This window comes from Sinocyclocheilus rhinocerous, unplaced genomic scaffold (assembly GCF_001515625.1).
Source record: "Sinocyclocheilus rhinocerous isolate Xijiao unplaced genomic scaffold, SAMN03320098_v1.1 scaffold208, whole genome shotgun sequence".
NCBI classification, from domain to species: Eukaryota; Metazoa; Chordata; class Actinopteri; order Cypriniformes; family Cyprinidae; genus Sinocyclocheilus; species Sinocyclocheilus rhinocerous.
The window spans coordinates 67,462-86,866 of record NW_015650085.1 but is presented as its reverse complement, the minus strand read 5'-3'; the positions used below and the strand labels follow the sequence as shown (position 1 = coordinate 86,866).

The 19,405-nt window shown below is 37.2% G+C and overlaps 2 protein-coding genes and 2 pseudogenes across 2 annotated transcripts; 2 read left to right on the top strand and 2 right to left on the bottom strand.

Annotated features, from left to right (window-relative positions):
• Positions 1-380: 380 nt before the first annotated feature.
• Positions 381-3,097, bottom strand: LOC107711490 (DNA-(apurinic or apyrimidinic site) lyase-like; annotated as a pseudogene).
• A 380-nt stretch (positions 3,098-3,477) lies between these two features.
• LOC107711488 (probable tRNA N6-adenosine threonylcarbamoyltransferase) lies at positions 3,478-7,101 on the top strand. The gene is made up of 12 exons (XM_016516473.1): positions 3,478-3,565; positions 3,929-4,048; positions 4,162-4,281; positions 4,362-4,537; positions 4,708-4,803; positions 4,913-4,962; positions 5,053-5,131; positions 5,215-5,280; positions 5,373-5,463; positions 5,565-5,640; positions 5,717-5,815; positions 6,883-7,101. The coding sequence occupies exons 2-12, from the start codon at positions 3,934-3,936 to the stop codon at positions 6,920-6,922; spliced, it is 1,008 nt and encodes a 335-aa protein (XP_016371959.1). The 5' UTR covers positions 3,478-3,565; positions 3,929-3,933; the 3' UTR covers positions 6,923-7,101.
• A 784-nt stretch (positions 7,102-7,885) lies between these two features.
• LOC107711484 (uncharacterized) lies at positions 7,886-11,961 on the bottom strand. The gene is made up of 4 exons (XM_016516467.1): positions 11,788-11,961; positions 9,624-10,349; positions 9,512-9,544; positions 7,886-8,598 (listed from the first exon to the last, which is right to left on the bottom strand). Exons 1-4 carry the CDS (start codon positions 11,801-11,803, stop codon positions 8,549-8,551), a joined length of 825 nt encoding a protein of 274 aa, XP_016371953.1. The 5' UTR covers positions 11,804-11,961; the 3' UTR covers positions 7,886-8,548.
• A 2,096-nt stretch (positions 11,962-14,057) lies between these two features.
• Positions 14,058-19,023, top strand: LOC107711462 (GTPase IMAP family member 8-like; annotated as a pseudogene).
• The last annotated feature ends 382 nt before the right edge of the window (positions 19,024-19,405 follow it).

The window sequence follows — 19,405 nt, the reverse complement described above, 5'->3', positions numbered from 1 at the left end:
CGCCTGCCATTGGCGAACGTCGCGTTACGTAAATGACGCTCATGAGTCTTCGCCATATCATTAAAATTTCGCTGTCTGCAATTGAAATACTTATTTAAATGTAAAATAAATGCAATTAAAAGATTATTGTCTAGCATTTTCGTACTTCTTATGAGCAGTTTGGACAATAGTATCAGGTTAGACGAAACTGTTTTTCACCGGCTTCTTTTAAAATGTGTACAAAAGCATTTAATATATATAAAAACATAAGTCAGCTTCATTTTCATTTGTACATTAATAATTTAACCATTGTATATACTTAAAACATGTTTGTTACTAAGAATTATATGGTGTAAAAAATAAATAAAAAAATTTAAAAAAGGCCAGAGCTAAGTTACTTCTTTTTTTATAAACTACTTTATTTCAAAACCTGAAAAATGGCTACAGGTAGGCAGACAATGGGAAAAAAGCAAATAAGCACAATCATTGGTCTTTTGAAACTAATATGTGGCATATGTAACATTTAACTACCACTAACATCATTAAATCGAGAGTACTGTAGAATCCAAAGGTTAAAATAGCACCAAAGACAAAATCCAAAGAACTATAACTTCAAATCAGACACATCATATATCTTTGCAGGTCAAGGTATTTTACAAGCTTCAAAACATTTAGCTATAATCAACACTGAGACAATGTTTAGTATAGTAGTTTGGCAGGGTTTGTCATTTAGATAACAGTCTGCTATTTTTTTAAACACTGCAAATATAAAATGGGATGAGAGCTCAAATTAATGATTTTTTTGTGATATTTTAGTGTCAAAACCTGATTTCAGGTGACCAATAACAGCAGACTTAACCAAAGCAGCAAAACTACAAAACAACTTAACTACAATTTCTTTCAATACGTGTCTGCACCACACATATTCCTATATGTGGACCTCTATTTGGTTTATAGAGAGGAAATACTAATCTAGGACTAACAGGACTAGACCCTTCTGTGTCTATGCAGATATATATGGAACTGAAAAGGTTGAAACCTGATCTACATGGCCAAATACAGGGTAATAGGACAGTGGTCACTTCCCATGGCCGTATTTCGGATCTTGCTGTCACACAGACCCGGGAGTAAGGCAGACGACAGCAAAAAGTAGTCTAAACGCCAGCCGACGTTTTTGGCTCGTGCGTTCATCATGTAGGTCCAGAAGGTGTAGGCATTGGCTTGTTCTGGATACAGCTCCCGAAAACTGTCGGTAAAACCGGCCTCGAGAAGTTCGGTGAAGCCCTCACGTTCCTCGGGGGTGAAGCCTGCGTTCTTGCGGTTACCCTTGGGGTTTTTGAGATCAATCTCTTGGTGGGCCACATTCAGATCTCCACACAGCACCAGGGACTTGCGCTTGTCCAAGTCGCTCAGGTAGGCACGGAAATCCACATCCCAGGTCTTGCGGTAGTCGAGCCGCACCAGACCACGGCTGGCATTGGGCACATATGCCGTGACCAGGAAGAAAGACGGAAACTCAGCAGTGATAACTCGGCCCTCTTTATCATGTTCCTCTTTACCTATATTGAAGCAGACAGAGATTTTAAACTTCCAGAAAATTCCAAGATTTGGATTTTGGACAGAGGGGAAAAAATTAGATGACATTTAAAATCAAATATATTTTCATGTTTTATATTTTTATTGCGGTGCGTGTCCATAAAAAAAGAACAGCAACTGATGAACAGAACAAATCAATTCAATATGACTAATAATAACAAAAATATTATTTAAATAAGAATTAAATCAATGAAGAAATATTACTATTGTACTGTAAAATAAAAAAAATAATAACAATAATAATAACTGATAAACATTACAGAAAGAAAAATTTTTTTCTCCCCATTCAATATGGCCATATTATAATAATAACATTATTATTAGCAGTAGTAGTATTTAAATTAAGAATTAAATCAAAAAAGGAATACACTACTATCACAAAAAGTAATTTAATACTACTACTGCTACTATTATTATTGTATTGCTACTACTGCTGTTATTAATATTTAAATTACAAGAATGAAATCAAAGAAATACATGACTTGCAATACTACTATTGTACTGTAAAATAAAACAAGTATTTACTACTACTAGTAATAATAATATCAATAAGATTATTATAATTAAATTAAATGATAAAAAATAATAATCAAACATTTAAAACATTAAACCATAGTGCTTTTATTTTAGGGAGACCTGCTGTCAAAAGATTTATGAACAATTCTCATTACAAATTTGGAAAGATGGTTGTGTGCATTGTGTTTTCAAACGCACACTATAAGCAAAACAATCTCACAACCATGGAGAATATGCAATTCACATGGGTCATACAATATTGAAATCTGTATAAATACACTTACCAATACCGTAGGTGACATTGAGCGGTTCAGTCTTGCAGAGCATGGCCACTCCGCTGTAACCTTCCTTATGCTCTGATCCAGCCCAGTACTTGTGCGGATACTCAGGCATGTCAGTGATATCAGATGGCAGGGCTTTCTCAGCACACTTTGTTTCCTGCAGACAAAGCACGTCTGGATCCTCCTTACGCACCCACTGCGAGCAGACAACAACAAAAGAGTGGAAAAGGGGTCGTACCTCTACCAATCTGACCCACACATAAATACTAAATAAAGACAGAGACTGGTCAAACTGTTCAAGAAGGACCATGCAGTACATGTAAAACACAATCGATGTATTGTATGTTGAATTCTCACATCAAGGCTCTTCTTTTTGACCCATGCGCGAAGACCGTCCACATTCCAGGAGGTGATCTTCATGTTGGAGGCATGCTTACAGTTGTTTTAAGACCACACACACGTAAGAAACTGACAGCACACACACGAACACCTACAAGAGAGGACATGCGCAATGGAATGTGTGAATGTTCAATGCTTCGGGCGCTGCAAACATCTCACAACAAAGGCTGTTTAACTTATTTAGCTCGCACACAAATGATTAAATCACTTACATAAAATGCGTGAACTGTATAAACCAAAACGCATGTGCTTGCAGTATGCAGGAATAATAAATGTATATGTTAACCAAGTCTGTAAGTTGTCCAAAAGTGCGGCCTGAATGAATGAAACAATAGAACAAATGGCTCGCATGCTCTGCGTTTATAAAAGACAAATTTGTATTGACCGCGTTGAAAACTCATTAGATAGAAATTTGCACAATATGCATTTTATTATATACAAACAGCTCTTTCTTACCTAACACGTTAGCTGAGTTTATGGTGAAACCTCAATCTGTGCACAACTATGAACTGCCCTGCACTGACGGAAGCCGAAGCTGCAGTGAGTGTGCATGAGGCGCATATTTCCCCATTAAGAGGTGTCCGAGTTATTGCCTGACTAAACGTGGTGTTTAAAAACGTTTTTATTAAAACAAATTATCATTTGTATATCAAATTATTGTCAGATATTAACTTTAAAATATATTTCTATAACTTTAACAATTTGTTAACACGAATAATCCCATCAATTTCATCCAGGCATTTAGTAAAAGCCACATAAACTGTGGTTATGGTCCTACAACCAGCGAGTGTGTGGTAAGAGTGGAGAAGCAGCGGAAAATAAGAGATAAAACAAGACAAAAATATATATTTACAATATATATTATATCAAATATATTATTATAATTAACCCAAAACATGACAATCCCACACGACTATTTAATAATTTAATCTATAAATGTTATTAATGATCAGGTTGTTTAAACCAGCAGCATGTGTCGCAGATCTCTTGACAGCCAGACATAATAGATTTATTTTCATTTAATTGTAAAATGAAACTTGACATTTGACATTTTAATCTCATAATGTATTAACATGGAAAATGGTAGACATTGTGTAATTCTGTTGCAGTATTTTGTGTATTGTCATCAAATGGTTCCTGTTTCATTCTCCCGGCAGAAACCATGACTGTGGTGATTGGATTTGAGGGCAGTGCTAATAAAATTGGTGTGGGTATCATCAGAGATGGGCAAGTTCTGTCAAACCCCAGGCGCACTTACATCACCCCACCTGGCCAAGGTGAGCTCATCTGATCTATCATTACTTCTAATGGACAGTGTCATCTTTACATATAAAAAGTCACCATGCTTTCATAGTACTATTTTTATATTGCTCTCTCATGATCTTCTCAGGGTTCCTACCTGGTGAGACAGCCAAACACCATCGTAGTGTGATTCTCACTGTGCTCCAGGAGGCACTAGATGAAGCAGGGCTGAAAGCTGCAGATATTGACTGTGTGGCATACACTAAAGGTGAATATTTATTACTTGCCTTTAATACACTGTACATTTTTCCACACTACTCCATTTATCAGTTATCTCCTGTTGTACAGGGCCTGGAATGGGAGCTCCTCTGGTAACAGTAGCGATTGTGGCCAGGACAGTCGCCCAGTTGTGGGGAAAGCCATTGTTGGGGGTAAACCACTGTATTGGACACATAGAGATGGGCCGTTTGATCACCAACTCCCAAAACCCCACTGTGCTGTATGTGAGCGGAGGAAATACTCAGGTAAGAATTGAAGAGTGAAGATTAAATAACATTTCGATCTAATTTTGTTTTTCAAAATTAGTCTACTATGATCAAGAGCAGACATATCAATATCCTTGAAATAATTATACTGGCCTTCTCACATTTCTTTTAACATAAATGAACATGAATTCTCTATATTGTTTCTACAGGTTATTGCATATTCTGAACGACGTTACAGAATATTTGGAGAAACTATTGATATTGCTGTGGGAAACTGCCTGGACCGGTTTGCAAGGGTCATCAAGGTCATTATTTGGTTAATAGCCTTGTATGTTTCCGTAGTTTTTTCTGTGGAGGATTTGTCTAAAAGTTTTTATGTAATTTTAAGATTACATTTTTTACCTGTATTCACAGATATCAAATGATCCCAGTCCTGGTTACAACATTGAACAGATGGCAAAGAAGTGAGTTTCCATGCACTTTAACATTTTAAATATCTAATTTGAGTAAAAGCGCTTGTTTGACATATGTTAATATATATATTCATTTTTCAGAGGCACCAAGTATATAGAGCTGCCGTATACAGTGAAGGGTATGGATGTGTCATTTTCTGGGATTTTGTCCTATATAGAGGTGAGATGAATGACTGGGAGATGCATATGTCTTTAAATTATGTTTATACTTCTTTAAATTGTAATAATTACGTTCACATACAGGACGCTGCTCACAAACTGTTGAGTACAAGTCAATGTACGCCTGAGGATTTGTGTTTCTCTCTACAAGTACGTACTTGAACCTGTGCTTACTATGCTTCCAATAAGAAACATTAATTTGTGATTGTGAAAAGTGACTAAAAATAACACGTGATTGACAGGAGACTGTGTTCGCTATGCTGGTGGAGATCACAGAAAGAGCCATGGCTCACTGCGGCTCTCAGGAGGTTCTGATCGTCGGTGGAGTCGGCTGTAAGGGTTTTTATGCTCATTTGTTTACATTCGTCTCATAGCAAAAACTGGGTCTCTGTATTGCAGTTTGTGTGAGTGTCTAAATGTGCGCTCTTTTGTAGGTAACCTGCGTCTGCAGGAGATGATGGGGGTCATGTGTAAGGAGAGAGGTGCACGACTTTTTGCCACAGATGAGAGGTGAGAAAGACAACTGCTGAAAGAACTCATGACAGCCAGTGTCAATGGTTTTTAATCTCTTCATGTGATATTGTAGCTTTTGTATAGACAATGGAGCAATGATTGCACAGGCCGGATGGGAAATGTTCCGCTCGGGTCACGTCACAGAGCTTTCAGACTCCTGGATTACACAAAGGTAAACCAACTTCACAAATAGCCATCAAAAACATCAGTATCACACAGCAAGAAGCTACAAACATGTTGTTAAAGGAATAGTTCACCCCAAAATTAACATTTGCTGAAAATGTACTCACCCTCAGGCCATCCAAGATGAGTTTGTTTCTTAATCGGAACAGATTTGAAGAAATTTACCATTACATGACTTGCTCACCAATAGATCATCTGCAGTGAATGGGTGCCGTTAGAATGAGAGATCTCTGTGCACTAGAAAATCTAGGCATAAAAACAGTTTTTCCCCCCATGCCATCTCCATCTTAAACAGCTAACACAGAAATGATAACCTGTTTTCTGTAATTCATTTCTCCATTTCTAGCAATTGAAATTATGTAAATACATATGCATATTTTTATTTATACAACTGTACATTAAATAATGCACAAATCTGTACATAAATCTTCTGTTCCAGATTTTACCACATTATTATTATATTTTTTTTGTTTTTTTCTTTAGTCTTATTTAATTGTTCTTTTTGTTCTAATGTCATATACTGTATGTATGTATGTAAGTAAGAGCTCCTAAAAAACCACAACAAATTAATTGTGTGTTTGCACACACTTGGCGAATAAAGCCGATTCAAACAGCTGATAAAAACATCACAATAATCCACAATTAATCCACACCACTCCAGTCCATCAGTTAACATCTCGGGAAGAGAAAAGTTGTGTGTATGTAAGAAACAAATCCATTATTAAGGCATTTTAACTTTAAACTGTCACTTCTGTAGTCCATAATCAATAATAATGTTTCCTCCAGTGAAAAAGTCCATCCCCTGTTGTCCTCTCACATCAAAATCCTCCTAAATATTTCGGACAGTTTTGGGCTGCTTTCATTTTTAGATGATCTATTCCTTTAATAAAACACTTTGCTTTGTGCAAATTCCTTTCACAGTTAACAATGCTGTTTTATCATTAGCCTGCTGATTTTTTATTGCATGCCGTGATTAAATATAGACCCGAGATAAGAGTTGTTTTTCTTGTTTAGCTGTGACATGATCATTCATTAATGGTCTATTGTGTTTTTCAGGTACAGAACAGATGAAGTGGAGGTCACATGGCGGGACTGATGTTTAGATCTGGTTATTAAGGAATTTCAGTGGCACTAAATGTCAAGTTGTACTCCTTGATCACATTATACAACCTCATGAAATATTCAGTTTTACATCAGGGACAGAAGTAGTTTCATATCCCAGTTAAAGGCAGAATTGTCTAATATTTTTGTAAAAACACTGAATAAAAATACCTATTGACCTAAAGCCTCAAATAATTTGATTACTTATGATGTGGTGAAGTGCTAAATAAAAGCAGTATTAAACTCACAATCACATTATGCATCACTAAAGGAACAGTTCATCCAAAAATTTAAATTTGCTAAAAACAACATACTTACCCTCAGGCCGTCCAGGATGTAGATGAGTTTGTTTCTTTGTGGGAACAGATTTGTAGAAATGTAGCATTACATCACTTGCTCATCAGTGGATCCTCTGCAGTGAATGGGTGCCGTCAGAATGAGAGACCAAACAGCTGATAAAAACTTCACAGCTGATAAAAAAAAATCTTGACTGATGTTAATTGATGGACTGAAGTGGTGTGGATTACTTGTGATGTTTTTATCAACTATTTGGACTCTGACGGCACCCATTCACTGCAGAGGATCCATTGATGAGCAAGTGATGTAATGCTAAATTTCTCCAAATCGGTTCCCACAAAAAAAAAAAAACCTCATCTACATCCTGGATTGCCTGAAGGTGAAGTAAATTTTCAGCATTTTTTTGGGGGGTGAACTATACCTTTCAATTTTAGACTGATGGACAACATGGCAGCTTTGAAATTAAATACTGGTGGTAAATCAGCAAGATTATTCAAGACAACAGATTTTTAGGTATGTAACAAACACCCTGACTCTACATAGAAAAAGTGATTTGGAAAATGGATGAAAGATCGATTACTGAAATACTAAATATCCACATTTTTATTTCCTATAGATTTATACAAAAACCAAAAGACCATGAAATATTTTAACAAGTTTATTCATTTTTATTATGCAACACTGTTTGATTAAATCTCTGAAAATCTTCCAGTGTAAATTATTTGTATGTTTCCGAAAAAAAAAAAAAAATTAGGTCATACACAGCAACAAATTCCTATTAGGATTTATGACCGACATTGAATCTGGGTGAAATATATATATTAAAAAAACAGCATTAAGACCAATAGACATTTGAAGGTGCTGCCATAACGTGCCAATGGCACCTCTGTAAACTTCATGAGAACAATTTATGTGGCATGAAAGGGATGATCACAGGAGGGAAGACTGATGAAGACATTCTGGATTTGGTTCTAAAAACGAGCTCAGTCTTTAGAGAAAGGGATGATGTGTTCAACTACAGGTCAGAAAGTGCTTGACTTAACCACTGACACACAAGTAGGAACAAGGGAGGAATAAAAGATTTTTTTTAACTGTAAAACTGCATTTCACAAATAAAATTGCAGTTTTTTTTCTTTAAAAGAGACGATTCTCCACCATTAAAATGACAGAGGTATGCAGAGGGACTCTGCGCCTGAGGCAGACTCTGTTGTAAGGCAACCGAGAAGTCCAAGACATCTATCTTCAAAGGGGAACAAGTCCAAAGTGTCTCGGTAGAAATGTTGAGGGGATAAGAACCTGAGTGCGGGGTGTGTGTGTGTGTGTGCTAGGCGGGCGACTCCAGGGCGTTCTTGTACCATACAATCTTTGCAGGGTCTGAAAAACAAAGCAAGCTTGTTAAAATAGTTAAAATGGTCTAAAAATAGTAATTCTGCTCGTTTTATGGATATTAGGGCTACATGATATTGGAAGAAAACCAACACTGTGATATTTAGTTTAGTAGACGATATGAAAAAATACAGGAAAGTTCACCAGATGACTTGAATATTTGGAAAGAATTAATCATTACAGAATAAGTGAGGCGATTTTGTTGTGAGATGCAAAATAAAACGAAGATCCTTTTAGACCTGAATTTGGGATTTTTTTTGTTCACACTTGTTTATTCTTTATAAGAACTAACTCAAACCTCTTTCAATAGAGTAAACTGTGATTATTTTTAAATTAAACAAATTAAGAAATGTATTGTAATATTGCAATGTTAAAATAGAGTATTTAATAAAAATGTAAAAATAAAAAAATAAAATAAAAATATTTTAAAGAAATTTAGATTTTATTGTGATTATGAAATATTAAACTATAAATGCACTAATATTAAATTCTTAATGTAAAAATTTTGTATTTAAGAAAAAATGTAAAATTACAACACTAATATTTAAGTATTAATTCCTTCATTTTCAAAAATTAAACCACCAAGCTTTTATTTTGACAGGTTGCCAGAAAACAGATCCATATTCTGCCAGGTTTCAGAATGAAACTCAGCACTGTGTTCCTTGGCATGGGGGCAGCTCGTAGTCTGGAGTTTTGTGTGTCTCATATCAGCTCGATTCACAGTAAATTAATAGAGCCTGAGATGCTGAAGCACTGCATCATGGGCAGTGCCACTCTGGAGCCGGCAGTGCATGTATTTAATTAAAATGCAGTCTCCGTGATTTGACAATCGCCATATCGATTTCATTTTGAAATATCATGCAGCCCTAATGGAGAGTAATAAAAACAGACAGACACCAACCTTGTTTTTGTCTCCATAATATTGCTTTCCATTCTGCGGATCAAAAACAATTACAGTGAGATAAGAGAGATAAAACAGAATGCCTTTTGCAACCTTAACTACATCGCCTTACCTTGTGTGTGATAATCCAATGCTTCCTCCAGGTGGCGACAGCTAAGCAGCAGCTCCTCTGAACTCTCTGAGCCTCTCGTGACCTGACCGGGCAGAGACTCTGAAGAGACATGGGCCAGTTTTACAGTAACCTCGCCAGCAACTGGGTGGAGAACTGGACTCTTCTCCTGGGGAACATCTGCCTCCGGGCTGTCACTGATGAAGCTGAGTCCCCACTGGTTCTGCAGCAAAACCCCGATACCAGGGGGCTCTTCAGCTGCCCCAACAGAACCTCCTCCTGCTTTCACTTTGGAGGCATAGCTGACGGCCGGCTGCAGCTTGGCAGGGCTGTCTTTCACTGGGAAAGCAGGTGGAGGTTTGAGTAAAGACAGGCTGTTGTCTACCCATCGTTCCTTCTGACCGGTTCTGGAGTGTCTCTCATCTGAACGTGGGCCCGCTCTCGGGCCATCACGCCGAAAGCTTCTTGACTTATTCTGGATGTGCCGCTCTCTCGACGTAAAGGTCTGGGTGTGACCCACCCCATTCAGAGAACCTTCCAGGCTACTCGGTGAGGCTTGACGTTTATCCATCCCAGAGAAACAGCCCCCTCCTCCCCCACCACAGCTGCCAGAGCCGGGGGAGAGGCGACGGTTTCGGATCTGTGGTTCTGGTTTAGGGGGTGACACTAAGACAGCAGGATCACACAAGGGGTCGGACTCGCACGCTGCATTGCTTGACTCCCAAGTACCTAAAAAAAAAAGAATCAGATGTCATTTTTAAATCATAAAACACATAAACTGTTAAGAAACATGTTTGATTGTCCCAAATCATGTTTCTCTAATGCAATCTCAATCATATTAAATCTCTTAACTATTTCCCCCTGCTGCCTTATTCACATTTTGGTGTTTGCATCAAATTAAATTTATAGAAGTGATTTTATTTTTAAGATTATTCCTGGTGAAATTAAAAAAAAACATCCATTATAGAACTTTCTGAATAAAAGCACTGCCCGAGTGATTTTATATACACAGAAAGCACATTAAATGCAAGTTAAGTGTCTGCTTTAAAGTTTCAAATAACCTTTGTGAAAATAAAATGTCAAGACATTGGTGAAATAAATGTACCACCGCCATTCAGTGTAACAAATATATTTATGTAAAAATGAAACGACATGCTTATTCTGACCTGTACTTATTAATACATATTCTGACCTGTACTTATTAATACATATAAAAGAAAAAGTGATCATACTAAATTTCATTATATTTTACATTTTTTAAAACGTCTTGCTGACAAATGGGTAAAGCCTAGTGGTTTGAAAGATAGTGGCAAAGATTGGTAAAGAATTACAATGACAATTCATTAGTATTTTGAGGGCGCATTGTGATCCTTAAAAAAAAAAGTATTTTAATGTCATCTAATGATAATTCTTGCCTAGCCAGCCACTAGATAGACAGAAATATATATATATATATATATAAAAACACGTATACACACGGGAATGCATACAAATGCCCCAAGCAAAGCAACGAGTCAATGAGCCATAGCAAGATGTAACTGGAAATTTCTAGTCTGCGCCTCATTCACATCTGCAGTCTCAGAGGCCTAACGGCAGAAACTAAGACGGATCTGAAAAAAAAAAATGTCCTACTCAAACAAAATTTATTAACATCTCATTATAGATCACTGATTTCAGCGCCGTCTAATATTCACGCAGTTTACACCAGTCTGGAAACGACACAAAACGTAGATACTAGCACGCATTTTATATAGTCTAAATGAACAAAATAAATGTATTTGTAATTCTAAGCCATTATTATATCGTTAAATATGAGTCAAAATATCATTAACGACATTTAAAGGAGGTTTAATCGTGTGGAGATTGCTAACGCTAACAGCAGGCCGCTTGTGTTTGGATGTTTAGCGCCCATAACAACCGCCTTCACGCCGGTCCGCAGAACAAACTCAACACGTCGGATTACATAAGAGCCACTGCTTGTAATTTCAGATCATTAAAAATATAAACGATACCAAAGAATGATGATTGTGACATCAGAAAGATCGAGAATCAAAAGTTTCATAAGTCTCATTCTGTCCCACTCGAGCACAAACAACTTTACATAACAAAACACTCTCTCCATTAAACAACCAAATCGAGCAAAATATATCTTCATACCACCCCTCACCTGTTTTGATATGCATTTCGGTGCGATAAATCCGGTTTTTAAACGCGGTTTGGACTTTAGTGTGTGTACGTGAGTGTGTCGCGCAGCGGCGTGTTGCTTAATGCAATCATACGGAAGTGACTGTCACCAGGGGGAAATGGGGCGACGACAATTTCCGGTGTGCTGCAGGCGCGAAGAAGAGCGGGAACGGCGCATGACCACATTTGAAAATATGTTATGAATGATAACAAGAAAACTAATAATTATCCAGATTTTATTATAGTTTACGTTACATTAGAAACAAACTAAAGGATATATACGTACATTTAATTGTACATTTATGTACAATTAAACTCAATTACTACTTACAATGTAAAATACTATACTGTGTGTAGTATATGAATTATGGTTTAAAGTTATCTAAAAACAAAAATTATAACCAACAATTACAGCATTTTAATGCCCAGAAAGGAATAGGCCTACAAAAAAGATCCTATGAAATTAAATACCACACAGATTAGCTGTCCAATCAAATGCAAATGAGAATCTCCCTCCTTAAAGTTCATTGTATCTTTGAGGAAAAGATGGAGTACAAAACCACCAATCTACACAATTGCATGCATGTTGTCTCACCTTCAGTGTCCATTATGTCCACTTTGTCGAAGTGTATCTTTCATAGACACAAAAAGTGACATGTTTCTTCTTTCAAGATTCTGGTTACTTCTTCCTTTGCTGCCTTTCCTGACCTCTTCACAGGAATCTCTCCTGTCGCTGTTACTTCTGAGTTTTGTTGTTTTCCCTCAGTTGATTGATCTATTGTCTCATGGAGTACATGATCAAGCTCTTTATCTGTGAGGTTATCTGTGTTTTTCTGTTTGTATTGTGTTTCATCACTCGCTTGAGGAGGATGATTGTTTGTGGTATTCAGGTTTAAGCTTTAACTGTTGTTCTGCTGGTTTATGAACATTGCCCTCTCTGGGATCAATCTCCCTTTGCAAACTCTCTGAAACAATCACAAACAATGACTAAAATGTAACAATGATAACAAGGATGAAAGTATGATCAGTTTGATTAGTATATGATGTCATGATATCCTGACAGTAACAATAATAAATGCAATAGAGATGTTACAATAGCTTTCATATTTCCTTTTCAACTCCCTTTTAAATATTAAAGGGCAACAGAAAAATCTCGGTGAGGGTTCTGATTAAACACAAACTAAGCATAACTTCAAAAGTATATGGCTTTGTTGTGTATGAGGGAGTGACATTTTGGTATTTCACTGGTTTATTACAGTATAAACTTTGGACCCATGGAATAGGTTGACATTACATGCTCCAAAACACACCTAACGATGATTCAATCAGTCTTGTCTATATCCACTGGAAACATAACCAAAATAATGCTAAATAATTCTAAGCATTTTTAACCTCCTGTGAAAGCCAATGCAGATGCCTCATGTTTTTGTATTTTGATAATCAGAATAAAAAACCTGCACGACCCATTATGGCCTTAAAAGGAACTTCTCAGAATCAAAGTAAGTTAATTAATTTCTTAATATAAATTTTGACACGTCCTCACTAAGCTATAATGTTAATTAATGGTTGTTGTTGAGGGAAAAATAAGGTTGTTGTTTGTAAAAAGGTATATTAAGTTATTTAATTTCTTTATATTTATTTTGATGGATGTCCAATAAGCTAGGGTGAATTCAGGTAATTTGGGACACATTTTACCATTGAGATGACTGGAAAAAAATTAAACCTAAAAAAATTAAACCTAAAAAAATCGAATTAACCTAATGTTCATATAATTAACGGTTGTTGTTCCAGGAGGGAGAATCAAACTTTACTGACTTTGCTCTTATCCTTTAGGCCACATTTTCTCAGACTAAAGTGCCTCATGTATCTTTTTAGCAGTGATTTAGAAGTGTGAGTTATAGTTGCATGCCATTTTGGGCATGTCCCTTATAAGCTTTGCACATTTAGATGTGTAATTTCAGGTTATATTTTAACTTTATATCTCACCGTCATGTCCTTTTCTTGAATTATTAAGCTGCTACTGCTTGAGGAAAAAAGGAACACTGCATATGTATTTTGGAAGACACCATTACTGGCATGTTATATATTAATTTGAGCTTTAAATAATATAATGAATTCTGATCTGAAATATTGAAAATATATCACATTTGTCTCTTAATCAAGGGAATGTGCAGCATCTGTTTGAACTGCGGATCATCCTTCTTGGAGGTCGAAATTCTGGAAAGAGCCTAGTGGGAAATGCTATCTTAAACCATGAGGAGTTCATCCTCCATGAACGGACCACATGTGGTACAAGGGAGAACTGTGATGGTGGTGGATACCCCAAGTTGGTGGTGTGACTTCTCAGCACAAGACACACCAGAGCTGGTCAGGAGGGAAATCAGAGACAGCGTCTCCATGTGTCACCCACACTGTAAAAAAAAATCCGTAAAATTTACGGTAAAAAACCGGCAGCTGTGGTTGCTGGAATTTTACCGTAAAAAATACGGTAGCAACGTTTTAGGTTTTACGGTTTTAACTTAAATTTACAGTTATATGGTATACTACCGTAAAATTTACAGTTTTTCACCGTATATAGTAGGGGAATTTACCGTTAACCATTTAACAGGTTTTTACTGTAGCATTTTTACAGTCTTTTACCGTTAAATTCACGGTCATTTTTTACAGTGCAGGGACTCACGTCTTTCTCCTGGTGGTGAAAACAGACTCTGTGTTCATAGAAAAGCGGAGGAGAGCCATAGAAGAGCATCTTGAGCTCTTCAGTGAGACGGTTTGGAGTCACACTATGGTGCTGTTCACAAAGGGCAAAAATGCAGGAAATAAATCATTTGAGGATCATGTTCAGGCTTCAGGTAAACCCCTCCAGTGGCTCCTGGAGAAGTGCAGTGGCAGGTTTCACATTCTTGATACCCAGGAAACATGCAATGTCACCCAAGTAATGGAACTGATGGGGAAAATCGACAAAATGGTGCCAGAATATGAAAGTCACCATTTCGAAATGGATGTAAAGACTTTACAGGATATAGAGGACAGAAAGAGGGAAGTGGAGCATAAGGCTCATCAGAGACTGATGAAGATACACAAACAGAGATCTACTCTGAAGGGTGAGTTTTAAAATAAGGTGCATTACACGCTTAAATACAAAATGTTCTTTATTGGCATCTATGGAAGAATCCATAGAACCTTTCCATTTCACAAAAGGAAAAAGTGGAATAGTGGAAAAAGTTTCTTTAGATGTTTAAAATGTTCTTCCCACTAAGAAAAAATGGTTCTTATAAGAACTGTTCACTGAAAGGTTCTCTGGGGAACCAAAAACTGTGAACACCACCTTTTGGAACCTTTATTTTCAAAGTGTAGTATTTTAATGGATGCATTTTATTGTAAAACTCAATCATTCTATTTCTTCCTCCCCTCAGCGCACTCATCTCATCAACAAAACATAAGACTCATCTTGCTTGGAGCAAAGGGCTCAGGGAAGAGCTCAACAGGAAACAGCATTCTAGCAGCAGGAAGTGACCTAAGCTTTACAGCAAAGAAGCGGACCACACAATGCACGAAAGAAACATTAACAGTGGCAGGAATACAGATAACAGTTGTAGACACACCTGGCTGGTGGATGAACTACTTTACCCAGGATTCTTCAGCTTTTGACAAAGAGGAAATTGTCAAAAGTGTGTACTTGTGTCCACCTGGTCCTCACACTTTCCTTTTGGTGGTACGGGTGGACAGGTCATTCACAGAGATCTACAGGAGAGCCATTGAGGAGCACATAGAGCTCATTAGTAAGGACGTTTGGAATCACTCTATAGTGCTGCTCACCTTTGGAGACTGGCTTGGCGACACAACCATAGAGCAGTACATTGAAAGCGAAGGAAAGACCCTCCAGTGGCTCGTGGAGAGATGCGGAAACCGCTACCATGTGCTAAACAACAAGAGCCTTGGGAATAATTTCCAGATCACCGAGCTACTGGAGAAGATATGGGAGATGACAGCAGGAAGCTACTTTGAAACAGATGAGAGTCTTTTTAAAGAGATGAAGAGAAAACGGCAAGTAGAGGAAGGCAGGGCGAAGCTGCGGCGAGAATATGTGCTGAGACGAAGAAAAAGCTTGAGAGCTTTCAAGAGTAAGTCAAAAACCTTCCAGTATAAAAAATTATACTGTGATACCAATTTTGAGTCGAAATTAACTTATAAGGAAAGTTCACCCAAAAATTATCAACCAAAAATCAACCCTCATTTCATTTCAAACCTTAAGACATTCGTTCATCTTTGAAACAAATTAAGATATTTTAATAAAACCTGGGAGGTTTCTTTCCCTCCATTGAAGATCCAAAAAAGATCATAAAGCCATTGTAAAACTAATCCATATGAATAAATAAAGTCAAATTAAATCTAAATTAAATCTGTTCATTATATAAGGTGTTCATATCTTGGACTCTGATTAAATTGCTCAATACGTATGAATTAGGTTCATGATGCCTTTTTGGATCTTCTCATTTTGGTCTCATGGACTTTCGATAGAGGGGCAGAAACCACTCGAATTTCATTAAAATATCTTTTGACGATGAACAAAAATCTTGCTGGTTTGGAACGACATGAGAGTGAGTAAATGATGACAGAATTTTCATTTTTGGGTGAAGTATTCCTGTAAGAGTTTTTTTCTTTCTCTTTACAGATCAAGTACAGTTGTCCTCAGCTATAAGAGTTTTTCTCCTGGGTGGTAAACACTCTGGCAAGACATCTTCTGCAAGTTGCATTTTGGGTAATGACAGACAAGAGGCTGATAACCAAAACCACTTGTGAGGTACTGTTATACTCAATGAGACAAAAGTTGAGGTCATGGAGACACCAGGCTGGACAACTGAGTGTCCAAACATCGCAGAGTTCAGAAGCCAACTTCTCAATGACTGGGTTTCTGGTTCAGCTAGTGGGATCTGCATTCTCCTGCTAGTTGTCAATGCCAGTTCCTCTTTTACACTAAGGAACCTGAAAGCAGCTGAGGACCATCTACGTGCTCTGGGAGGGAAAACATGGAGCACCACCGTTGTGCTGTTCACACATGGAGACTGGCTCGGTGACATTAGTGTGGAGCAGTACATTGAAAGTGAAGGAGATGCACTTCAGACGCTGGTGGAGAAATGTGGAAATAGATACCAGGTTTTCAACAACAAAATCAAAGACAATGGCACTCAGGTCACAGAACTGATGCAGAAGATAGAAGAGTTGGTGTTAGAACAGATGCTAAATAACACCGAAAATCAAGGGAATATTCAACTATCTTTGGTACATGGCGAACTGAGGTTTGGTGGGAAGGTACAGATCGGGAAAGTGAAAATGACTCCTCTTAGAAGTTCTACAAACTTTCATCATGGTGAGTTGTCATATTTTTTTAACATTAGTTCTCCTTTTTTCCATTTTATTATGGAAGCTTGTTTCCACCATGCAAGTCTATGTCTCAAAATCTGCACTTTATAACTCACAATTGTGAGTTTATTACACTGTTGGGGAAAGTTACTTTTAAAAGTAATGCATTACAATATTGTGTTACTCCCTAAAAATGAACTAATTACATAGTTACTTTTTATGGAAAGTAATGCATTATGTAACTTTTGCATTACTTTTTAAATCTGGGCTGGGCTTGCTTGTTTGTTTTTAATGTAATATTTTTGGCAAATGTAAAAGCCCTTTCACACCAAAAGTGAAATGAATAAGGCTCAGGATGAAGGAAATGTAAATTCACGTCTGTACAGTAGATGGCACAACTTTCAGACCTTCAGCTTTCAAATGTACTGCCATTCTGGATTGCATGAAGAATATGATATTTCTCTCAACATGGGGACAGGAGAGCTGTCAGTAAATAAATGGGAAAACAAAAGCAACTGGCGTTAGAAAAAGTCACTCAAATATTTTCTTGTCAATTAAAATGTAATACTTTACTTTACTAGTTACTTGAAAAAAGTAATCTGAAAGTTTGTATTTTTGCTTGATTCTGATATTGGATGTTGGTATTGGTACTGGATGTTCAAAGTTTGTTACTGTTTTTGTAGCAGGTGTTACTGAGATTCGAGGAGAGCGTCAAATGATTGAGATCTCTGAACATTTGCTCCCATCTACATCCAGTGATCCCAAAATCACCACCACAGACTCCAGCCTTTCTCTAAATGAAAATCAAGCACTGGCCTGCAGAAGTATCCGTTTATTAAATAGGACCTCATTACCCAGAAACTTTCATCAAAGACTAGTAGTGGTGCTCAACTCCGAATGGTTTCACCCAAATGAACCATGGATTGCTGTGAGTAGGACAGATGGGCCTGAAGCAGGTTCTCTTGCTGTATTCCATGTTTCAACAACTGAGCAGCCAATGAATGTGCAACGATTATTCAGGAACGAATCACAGGGGGAAAGAGTTTGTGGGCCATCCCTTCCATATTACCACAGGAATACACCTTACACAGCTCAAACTGCAAAAGAAAGAGCCTTTATGGATTTTGTTCAATCAGAGAACCTGCGGAACCTAATTGACCAATGGGGTGACAGTGACATTGAGGAGCTCGAGGCATTTATAGATTCTTATTTCGAGATGGTGTGGCAGGAGGCTATGAATGAGCCTAAATGCAGCAGCATGACTCCAGTCAACTCTGAAGGTTCAGGCATCACTGAGAACGATCTGGGACATCTGGCCTCAATTGACAGGAAACTGTCAAAGCTTGAAATCCTGGAGGGAGTACAAAGAGACTTGCGGGAGCTGAACCTAATTGACCAATGGGGTGACAGTGACATTGAGGAGCTCGAGGCATTTATAGATTCTTATTTCGAGATGGTGTGGCAGGAGGCTATGAATGAGCCTAAATGCAGCAGCATGACTCCAGTCAACTCTGAAGGTTCAGGTATCACTGAGAACGATCTGGGACATCTGGCCTCAATTGACAGGAAACTGTCAAAGCTTGACATCCTGGAGGGAGTACAAAGAGACTTGCGGGAGCTGAAGCAAACAATCAAGCATTATAGTAGAATATTTCAGGAACTGAAGGACAGGAGTAAAGAGACACATGACCCCAGTCGACCCTCTGAAGCAACTGCATCAGCAGAAAGTGAGGAAACGGGTTGATCAGATGAAAAGTGAATGCCACTTTCCAGTACTGAAATGACAAAAATAGTAAACATATTTGTCAAGATGGGTCATGACTACAACTTCACTGTATAAAGTGTAACAAGATGATGTGCATGTTTTTATCTGACAGAAAAATAATGCAAAATAAAAATGCAAGGATTAATAAATTACAAATATTAGTAGATCCTTTAATTCTACATATTTTAATACATCTGGTATCACACAATTCTCATACAAATATATGGTCTGAAATTCTTTTGAACAGCATGCAGACACTGTCATAAGTGCTGGTGACAGCAAAACATTTTTTTTATATCATAATCCAGAAGAAGAACTTAACGTTTTATTTTATGTGAAATGTGAATTTATATTAAATGCTGTAAAAATTGTGTTGTACCTGTTAAATTTGGCTTTTACTTAACTGACAAAATTTCACATCATCAAAAATATGTATTACAAAAGTCACACAGTTCTGCATTTGACAATGTGT